Genomic DNA, 10810 nt, shown 5'->3' on the forward strand with positions numbered 1-10810 from the left:
GTGTTTAGTGTGAGCTTTGCAATCTGTCTTAGAACAGTTGCCAGCACAGTAATCTCTCCTCCCTAACTCCTCATTTTAGGGTTTTTGCCAAACTATTTACTACCTCCTTATGAGGAAGTGGTGAACCGACCTCCAACTCCTCCCCCACCGTACAGTGCCTTCCAGCTACAGCAGCAGCAGCTGCCTCCACAGAGCAGCCCTGCAGGCGGCAGTCCCCCGGGCGCCAACCCCACCAGGGGCCCCCAGGGGACGCAGAGCAGCCCCTTGTCTGGGCCCAGCAGAAGCAGCACGAGACCCCCAAGCATCGCCGACCCCGAGCCCTCTGACAGGCCAGCCGACAGAGCAGCCACCAAAGCCCCTGGAATGGAGCCCAGTGGCTCTGAGGCTGGCCTGGGGGAGCTGGACCCAGGCTCCTTCCCGGACAAGGATTCAGAATGTAAGGAGGAGCTGCTGAGAGAGTACAGCTCTGAGCATGACAGTGCCCTCCCCGACCACAAAGACAAGACTCCTGGCAGACATCGGCGCTTCACAGGTGACTCGGGTATTGAGGTGTGTGTTTGCAACCGGGGCCATGACGACGACCTCAAAGAGTTCAACACGCTCATTGATGATGCTCTGGATGGGCCCCTGGACTTCTGTGACAGCTGCCACGTGCGGCCCGCTGGCGACGAGGAGGAAGGGCTGTACCAACCCTCCGAGGAGCAGGCACGAGAGCCTGGGCACCCCCACCTGCCGCGGCCACCCGCCTGCCTGCTGCTGAACACCATCAATGAACAGGACTCCCCCAACTCCCAGAACAGCAGCACCCCCAGCTAGAGCAGGCCCTGCCACAACTGAGAACTTGGCAGAGCAACCAGTGGAGGGGAGAACCACGAGAGAAGCATTAATGACTTTCAGAGAAGGTGGTGTACCCACTTTCTTCTTTTTTTTCCCCCTCCTACATTTTCCTACATCTCCAGGTACAGTTTGGGGTGTGGATACCTTTCCCCCACAAAAGCACAGTGTTGTGGAGGGCTGAGAAGTTGGTTCTGTGACTCATTCCTCACACCCCGCCCCCACCCCTGTTTTCCCCCTTTCAAGTCCTTTCTCGCCAACCTGCTTGGGTCAGAGAAATGTACGTTTTAAAAACCCCCAAGGAAGGGGGCTGGGACTGTGCCCTGAGATGATCCTTGGTGGTGGAGTGGATTCTCTGGTTTTAGTGTAAGAGAACCTTGCTGTGTCTCAGTCCAGGAGAGGAAACAGGTCTCAGCCACCCACAGAGGCCCAGGGATGCCAGTGTTTGCGTAGCGAGATGTGGATTAATCCTCTGGGAGGTTGGTGTCCGATGGACACTTGCGTGGTAGGTTTGTAGGGGGCTCATTGATCTGTCACATGCCTGGCTGGCTGCAGACTGGTTCAGGCATGAAGGGTTATACTGCGTTCTCTTTGGTTTTTCTTTTAAAAGCAAACAACAAAAGCGAGCTAAAAACAAGAACCTTCCCAATGGACAGGCAAGAATTCTATTCTGGAAAAGAGAAGTTTGGACTCTTTCCCAAGTTGCCTTCAAAGAGCCTGGCTACAGTTGAGCCAGAAGGAGAGGTTTTGTGTGAAGGCCTGGGTGGGGGCGATCTTTGGAACTTCTGTGGGTGAGCAGGAGGCCCCAACCCATGGTGGTAGATGGAGGTGTGGCTTCTGCATCTCTGCCCTTTTGTCTGTGCCCACAGGTGACCAGGGCTCTCCCTCATCCCAAGCACACAGGCCTTCACTTCTCACTGTTGTGAACAAATGGACTGAGGAAGCTGTGGGCAGCCCAATAGTCTGGCTCTCACACAGTATTTTCTCTTTGATTTTGAATGTGTTTTTTGTTGTTTTGTTTTTGTTGTTTCTTTTTTTTTTTAAACTGACCACTTGAAAGAAATACCTTGGTTATCTGTGGTTGTTATACTCCTCCCCCCTTTTTTCGAATGGGATGACTCATTTTTCTGTAGCCTATGTAAAGCGTCTAAGTGGCCTATGTAGGAGGGTGAAGGCAGCCGTCCTGAAGGACCACAGGATCCTTATTACTGTAGTTTGGCCTCAGATAACCAGTTGAGCTTTGATAGGATAATTTGAATGGAGAGTGCAAACAGCCAAAACTAACATTCCCCTTCCAGTGCTGTTGATACAAAGAGTTTGGTTCTTCCTCAACTCTTGAACGGTGATATTCTGACTAGGCATTGACGTTATGGTAAGAAAGGGAAAAATATATATATATAGAGAGAGAGAGAGACAAATCCAAGGCTGTGAGGCAAACAAGTATCTGCGTTTGGATTCCACAAAACCAAAATCCACATTGAACAAAGTGAAGTCCAAATAGTGACTTTTTGGATGACCTGTGTATGTGTCCCTTGTGTGTGAGCCCCAAGTTGTGTGTTCCTGTGAATATACCTTGAAGCAGCCATTCTTCTCGTGTTAACCACAACACTTGGAGCAAATATGGCCCTCTCAAGGTAACTTATTTTATGCATTTACTGTTTACTGAGCAAATGTCTGACTGTGTACTCGGGTGTATTCAGCAGCATTGTCAACGGCAGTCCCCTGTGTTTGCCAGAGATACTGTGCTCTAGGTAGAGGTTTTACTCTACCCATCACTGCACTTTGCACATTGCTCCGTGGGCGCTCAGAGGCCTGTGTTCTGTCCCCTGTAAGTGGAAACATGCTCTGAACATGTCTGCCTCCCTCGGCTGCTTCTGGCCTTCAGTACCAGCCCCCTGGGTGGTGTCCACAACCACTTGGGACAGAAGGTGAGAGTGGAATTTCAGACAGAAGCTTGGTTGGATCTTCAGTGACAAGCTTGGACTAGCTGCTGCCCAGACGTCAGCCCTGCCCAGAATTGCCAGGAAGGTTTGGCAGTTCACAGTGCCACAAGGCTTACCTCCCTCCGCCGAGGTTCAAGGCGCGCAAGCTGCTGTGTGGCCAGAGTGCATCAGCAGTCCTCAGATGCCTTTCCTTCCACTTTGTTTTTTTAAATCCCAAACACCTCACTGAAGTGTCTCGAAGGAGCACAAGTTTTACCAAAATGAATCCTTCTTCAGTTAACTGATCAGGTGGATGAATTCTGGCCTTCTTGAAGTTTCCTCCCCCAGTTTGAATGGGGGACTGGCCTGAGTGCTAACTGTTGTGTTCACTGCAGCATCCTACCCTAAAGGCACGAGAAGAAGAAAATGCAACTGGTAGAACTGGGCTTCGTTCCAGCGATCGCAGTCTGGCCCCAGCCACGGAGGCTACCTTGCTTGGAGGGAGATGAAGCAGAGAGTCGACAGAATGGTTAGGGGCCAAGGAGATTGGATTGTGGCTGGTTTTCCAGGTGGTTGAGAAGGAAAGGATCGGTGGAGGGTTTGGTGCTACAGTCAGAAAATTTGCAAATGCGAACACATTCCTGTGTGAGGCACATCACCATTTGTCAGTTATTGTGAATATGTGTATTTTAAGCAATAAGATTCAGCTGGTCAGACTTTTCTGGGCAGTCTCAGTGACGCATTTACTGTTCTGTGATTGTTCCGAAGACAGAGTGGCTCTAACCACTGTGAGAAGCCCAAATAAAAATCAATCCCAAAAATCCTACTTTTTTTTTTTTTTTTATCTTGTAGTACTTTGTTCCTTCTCTCCACTTTCTCAGACCTCAGGGAGTTGCACCTCCAGGTGCCAAATCACAAGTGCTTTTCCGTCTCCACAGAGACTGAGAGAAGTCACATAGCAGTTGAGGACGGGATCCTCGGCCAAACAGGAACCGCAGGCCAGGCAGGCTGGGCAGTACTGCTGCTGAGTCCATACTTCATCCTGAGAGATTTTTCCCCCAAACCCCCTCTCTTGTCAAGGGTATATTTCTGATGTTTTGAACACTTTGTAAATTCTCACAGATGGGTTAAAATCAGACCCCCCAAAAGGAGATAACTCTGTCAGATACCCTGTAGCTAAAACGTGACACTTAAAGTAAGCAAGCACTCCTGAGAGGTGTTTTGTTCATCAGGTAGAAGTGCGTGTGAGTACTTACCCTTGGAATTTAATACACAAACTAGGTATTGAGGCCCCACTTTGTGCCCAGCACTGTTTTGGATGCTGGAGTTATATATATATATGTATGTATGTATGTATATATGCATATATATGTGTGTGTGTGTATATATATATAAAATAAAGTCCCTGCCTTCCAGAAGATACAGTTAGGAAGACAAAGCCTACTTAGGGGGAAATAGTAATTAACAATATAAGGTAGTTTGAGATGAAGTGAGTGAGCGGTACAGATTTGGAGAATCTTGAAGTATGAGGTCTTGAATACCAGGCAGGGATCCTTTGAACAGATTCTTTGGCAGTGGGGAGCAACAAGTATGCCAGCATCTGCCATCATGGGCCAGTGGTTCTTCCCAAAGGCCATGAGTGTTCCTTTGCTCATTTACCTTCTGCCTGAGATTGTCCTCCTAGAACTTAAGAGTGCTTCTTGAGTCAGGTGAAGTCCCTGCTTGAGGGCCATGGGACGGAACAGCCTGTTGTCTCTGCCCAGAAAGGGGACACCCCTGTCCAACAAGACTTCTCTTTGGGGCATCTGCAGGTGGGCAAAGCAAGATGGTGGGCATCTTGTTAACCTGTCTCATCCCAGAAGGGGTTCCTGCCTCCCCAAGGGGAGCCCTCACTGGTGGACTGGGCTGGGACATGCTGGCAGTGAGTCGGTTTCTCTTCTAGCCCCTGGGCTTGCCCACCATTCAGCTCCATTGTTTCTGAGAGTCCTTTGTAAGCCAGGCTTACCTTCCCTCCATCTTTGACCCTGAACCAGAGGACACTGTCCCTGCCCTTAAATGACTCTAGTGGGATGGTAGCTGCGTAGTTCCTTCTAAACTGGTAGGCTTTCCCAGGCTACTCCAGTGGAGCCATATTAGCCTCTAGGGACAGAAACCACAGGAAGCACAGGAAAGAACTAGAAGATACATCATTCCTGCCTCGTACACAAATGTCTGAGTGATACAAAAACAAAACGGTGCAACTCATATGGGCTGGTCACCAGAAGATTGCAATGTACCTTGATACCTAGGTCAGTAGGCCCCGTTTCATTGTATCCCTGACTTCTGGGTCACTGAGTTCCTTATTTCTCTAATGACATATGACATTGGCTGTCTCTGTTGCCCCAGGTGACCAAATTCTGATGGAAACAGTACCAGTGTCCTGAAGCACAAAATTTCAAGAAACTCTGTTCTCCAGTTTTTCCTGTTTTCAGCCAATGGCGTAGGGGTGGGAGGGAACCCGGGTTTGACCCTGGAGGAAGACCAGGAGCCGGAAGTGGGTTTGGCTGAGTGTTGTCTGGTTTCTTGCTGAACCTGCTGGGAAGGGCTATGAGTCTTGGGAGGTGTTTGGGGTGTGAGCTTCCAGCCTGGAGACAGGTAACTGGCTCTTCTTCAGAACTGACCATTTATCGAGCACCTACCATGTGCCAGGCATTGGGAATGTAAATATGACTTCTACCTGGCTCCTCTTTAAAAGAGCTGATGGTTAAAAGAGGAAAAAAGGCACATTTTAGTACCATACTTACTGTGTACACAGAATGCCATGGGAGAGTATTCAGCCCAAGCTAGGAATTCAGGGCAGGCTTCCTGGAGGAGTTAACTCCAAACTGAGCTTGCTAGATGAAGAAAGGTACAGAGGAAATTCTAGGCAAGTGTTCATTCAGCAGATTATTGAATGCCTACTGTGTGCCAGATGCTGAAACGCACAAAAAAAAGCATCGGGGACCTAAGATGGGAGAGTGTGTGGGTTGTATTTAAAACTTGGAGTAATTGAGTCTTTCTAGGTAAGTGCATCCTGGGAAGCGGCAGAGATGAAGCTGGAGAGGTAAGCTGGTAATAAAAAGATTTCAAGTGAATTTGTCTTTTATTCTTTTTATTGACTGCTTATGCCATGCCAGGTCTTGTCTAAGCATCTTACCTACATTTTCTTATTTTAGCCTCAGAACACCCCTCTGAGGTACAAACTGTAATTATCCCTGTTTTATTGATAGGGCCAAGGCATTCAGAAGAGTTAATTAACTTGTCCAACATCACACAGCTAATAAAGTGGTAGAGTCAGGATTTGAACCCAGATCAGTTGGCTTCAAAGCCCATGCACTTAACTAGTAGGCCATACTGTGAAGAGATGTAATGTTGGCACAAGTCGTGAAGAAATTTCTTTCAAAGGTAATAGGGAACTGGAGAAAGGAGAGGAGAGAATGACATGGTTCAAGATGAACCAGACAACATTTCCTTAGAGTGCCTTTTCCCCTTCCCACGTTGCCTATGTCAAGCTCCCCAGAAGCCCCCACACCCACCCAGTCTTCACCTATAAAAAAAAAAAAAACAAAAAACCATTGCTGTTGAGTCGATTCCAACTCATAGCAACCCTATAGGACAGAGTAGAACTGCTCCATAGGGTTTCCAAGGAGCACCTCCGGATTTGAACTGCTAAACCTTTTTGATTAGCGGCCTTAGCATGCCAGAGCTCTTAACCACTGCTTCACCTATAAAAGCACCTAAGTGCTGAAATGGCCTCAGGCCTGAGATGGGTGGTGCCTGCAGCAAATCTTCAATGTTAACTTCCAACAAGGAGGGTGCGACCCCTTGGAAACATTGTAAAATTCTCAGCTATTTGGATTTCTGGATTTTCTTTGTATCTTTTCCTTGAAAGAATGTTTTCCTCTTGCTCAGAAGAGATAAAAATAGAGCTTTCAGTGGCTTGTGAGGGGGAGAAGAGGATTTTTTTTTATCTGAAATTTCTCCTCATCCTGCGTAAGTGTGCTCTTCAGCATTGTTTATAATCTTCCTTCCATTTCATGTTTTCTCACCACCAAGATGTCTCAAGAAATCCAGTCCCACTGGAAAATGTTACAAAACACTCTCTGTGTTGGAGCCATGGAAAGAGTTTGTCTTTGGGATCTCCACCCACTTCCCAGCTGTCAGCCTGCCCAGGCTAGGGAGGGAAAGAGCGGGGCAGCAAGCCAGGGGCTACGGGTGGGCCTGCAGGGCCATCGAGTTTTGATGGTGGGTTCCTGAATGTCCCATCCTGGGGGTGGACGTTTCTACACACACCACCTCCCCTTCTTGACCAAGCTGGTTGCCTTTGGGAGGTTTGTGTAAAACACTTTGGGAAGGAATTATTTTGCGGATTTGGATATAACCCATTGCTGTTGAGTCAATTCAGACTCAGCGATCCTATAGGACACAGTAGAACTGCCCCGTAGGTTTCCCAAAGCTGTAATCTTTACGGAAGCAGACTGCCATATCTTTCTACCATGGAGTGGCTGGTGGGTTCAAACCACCGACCTTTTGATTAGCAGCCAAACATTTAATCACTGCATCACCAGGGCTCTTTGGTTTTGGATATAAACTACCAAAACCAAACCCATTGCCATCAAGTCAATTCCAACTCATAGCGACCCTATAGGACAGAGTAGAACTGCCCTGTGCCAAGGAGCACCTGGTAGATTACAATTGCTGACCTTTTGGTTAGCAGCCATAGCACTTAACCACTACGCTGCCAGGGTTTCCGGATTTGAATATAGGCAACGATAATAAAGTCAGTATTTATTGAAACCCTGGTGGTGTAGTCGTTAAGTACCACAACTGCTAACCAAAAGGTTGGCAGTTGGAATCCACGAGGTGCTCCTAGGAAACTCCATGGGGACAGCTCTACTCTGTCCTACAGGGTCACTATGAGTCAGAATTGACTCAATGGCAACGGGTTTTTTGTTTTTTAACTATATTGCATAAAAAACCCAAAGCCAGTGCCGTGGAGTCGGTCCCGACTTACAGCGACCCTATATTGCATAGGTTCATATTTAATTCTCATAAGCAACACTGAGGTAAGGTAGATGCTATTATTTCTGCACGCACCTCAGCATGCTCCCCCCATGTTACAGATGAGAAAACAGATGTAAGAAGGCCAAGTAACTTGTCTGAGGTCACTCAGTTTGTAAATGACAGCACTAGGAGAATTTGGCTCTGCAGCCTAAGCTGGGACCCACTGCCTTCTAGGAGTCCCGTGGTGTGGTACTCTCCTGCTCACACAGCCCTTTTGCCTTTCATCTTGACCAGAGCCTCAGACAATGGGCAGTGCAGGTGGTAAATTATTCCTACCTTACAAAACGGGCTCAGGAAGGTAGCCATGGGTCTAAGGTACCAGGGTTGAGAAACTGGGGAGCCAAGGGACTCGAACCTGGGTCTAGATTCCTCCTCATCCGGTGCTCTTCCCACCCCATTCTATGGCCTCTGACTGGATTCCTGTTCCCCTGAGATGGGTGTTAATAAATACCAATGAGTGTGACTGAAGAAAAGCCTCCTCACTTGCTTTAGGCTTTGTGGCTGCCAGGGGTCAGCGAGAACATTCACCCACACCCACCCCGACTCCACACCAAGGTCACTAGGGTAGAGCTTCCCCTCTACCCAGAGCCTGGGGGACCACTTTTCTGAAGGACAAGAACAGTTTTTTGTTTTTTTTTTTTCCTGGGAGAGCCAGCTCTTGCCCTGCACAAGAGCTGATTATTACATTTTCAGTAACCTCGTGAACTTGCTTACTAAACATGGCCATTATTATAAATTAAATTATATAAACTTAAATAAGCTGTATTAAAAACAAAGGTAATAAACACTGGAAACTCATTGTTTCCTAATTATTTTACTACATATTACTCTTAGCTATGCCCTTGGGGTTGTTTATACCTTTGTATGGTGGAGTCCTGGTGGTGTAGTGGTTAAGAGCTCAGCCTGCTAACCAAAACAGTTTGGTTTTTATTTGTATGGTGGAAATATTATATAATGGTATTTGCTATTAAAAACAAAAACCAAACCTGTTGCCATTGAGTTGATTCCAACTCATAGCAACCTTATAGGACAGAGTAGAACTGCCCCATAGGGTTTCCAAGGAGTGGCTGGTAGATTTGATTGGCAGCCTGAGCTCTTAACCGCTGTGCCACCAGGGCTCCATATGCTATATAATGATGACTGATATATAATGCTAATATATATTGTTGCTGCTCATCTCTTTTCCATTCTACATTCAGTGACCTCACATTGGTAGCTTGAAATTGATCGTGGTGGGAATATTTACACCATGGAAATCAGCAAACACTATAGATCAGGGCTATTGGCATCCCCACTTCCCTTCCCCAGAGTGCTGTTACTAAACATTTATTTGTTGTCACACCACTGGTTAAGGGCAATCTGAGGCAAGGCCCCTCTATCCAGAGATAGAGGGGTAGACCGTGTTCCTGAGGGACACCAAACCCATTTGAAGCCCAGGCAGACATTCACATGCACATGGGATTCAGTACCAAGGAACAGAAGCCGAATGCTAACAGGGGACAATCCTGGTGGTCTGAGAGTCATGGGTTCTGTTCCAGAGAAGGGTTGTCACTCTGAGCTCAAGGATGGAAGGATTTAGATCAGGAGAAAGGGCCTTCCAGGCCAGCAAGAGCGGAGTTCAGGCAGGAGTTAGAGATTGTGAGGTTCTGTCTCCTACCAGACAGCCTGAGGCCTTCCTCATGGTCACAGGAAAAAAAAAAAGTGAAAAAGGGCTGGCTCATCATCCTACATCACTGGAGTCTTGGGTTCGGGCCCCAGCCCTAAAGTAAGTAGCTGTGTGACTTGGGGCAAGTCACACCTCCTCCCTACACTAGCCCTCAGGTTCCTCATGTCCAAAATGAAGGGTTGGTCTAATTGCCCAGCATTCGGTGTTCACCTGTAGCTGGAGGATGGGTGTTTTCATCCCAGTTAAACTCATGCACAACTTCTATGGAAAACACAGACCTTCTGTTTATGTTCCTCACCAATCTGCAAAATGCCTTTCAAATTCTGAACAAGTTTGAAATAGTTCACTCACTTCTCATCAATCTTGCTCCCCTCTGTTTTGAGCTGAGCCCAGCAGCTGGCTGATGGGGACAGAGGCTCCTGGGAGAGGAAAGGGGGTAACCTCCAGTTAACACTTTCCTGCCAGCTTACTATTGTCTTAGTTATCTAGTGCTGCTATAACAGAAATACCACAAGTGGATGGCTTCAACAAAGAGAAATTTATTCTCTCACAGTCTAGTAGGCTAGAAGTCCAAATTCAGGGCGTCAGCTCCAGGGGAAGGTTTTATCTGTCAGCTCTGGAGGGAGGTCCTTGTCATTAATCTTCCCCTCGACTAGGAGCTTCTCCACACAGGAACCCTGGGTCCAAAGGAAGCGCTCTGTTCCCAGCACTTCTTTCTAGGTGGTATGAGGTCCCCAACTCTCTGCTTGCCTCCCTTTCCTTTTATGTCTTGTACGATAAAAGGTAGTGTGGGCCACACTCCAGAGGAACTCCGTTTACATTGGATCAGAGATGTGACCTGAGCAAGGGTGTTACATCCCACCCTTATCCTCTTTAACCACAGGCACAGATTATGATTTGTAACACATAGGAAAATCACAGAATGGAGGACAGCCACACAATCCTGGGAATCATGGCCTAACCAAGTTGATACACATATTTCTGGGGAACACAATTCAGTCCATGTCAGCGTCTCTCCCAGCTGCAGGTGATGAGGGCTGGACTCAGCCACAGCTGCCTGCAAACTCTCCTATGGGCTCTTGGGCAATTTCCCTGGGCCACTGGTCAGTGAAGGTCAGGACTGAGTTGGATTAACAAAGGAAGAAGGTACAGCTGTCATTGAAACCCCCCCACCCCCCCCATAGGTGCTCCCCTGACTCCCTTTCCCTGAAAACTTGGCCCAGCAGGGTCCCAGCCTTGCCCTGCTGGCCCTTGCAGAGCCCTCCGTCAGTCTTCGGGGAAGAATTGGGTTGTTGATGATCTGATC

General features: G+C 47.8%; 1 protein-coding gene across 2 annotated transcripts in view; it reads left to right on the forward strand.

The window, feature by feature from the left end:
- The window catches only part of WBP1L (WW domain binding protein 1 like), a 66300-nt gene extending 61098 nt beyond the window's left edge, over positions 1-5202 (forward strand). For both annotated transcript variants that reach the window (XM_049854835.1, XM_049854836.1), the window contains exon 4: positions 80-5202. In XM_049854835.1, coding sequence (XP_049710792.1) covers positions 80-816 — 737 coding nt within the window. In that variant the 3' untranslated portion in view covers positions 817-5202. The remainder of the gene's footprint in view (positions 1-79) is intronic.
- The last annotated feature ends 5608 nt before the right edge of the window (positions 5203-10810 follow it).

Source organism: Elephas maximus, chromosome 16, assembly GCF_024166365.1.
Source record: "Elephas maximus indicus isolate mEleMax1 chromosome 16, mEleMax1 primary haplotype, whole genome shotgun sequence".
Classification (NCBI taxonomy): Eukaryota; Metazoa; Chordata; class Mammalia; order Proboscidea; family Elephantidae; genus Elephas; species Elephas maximus.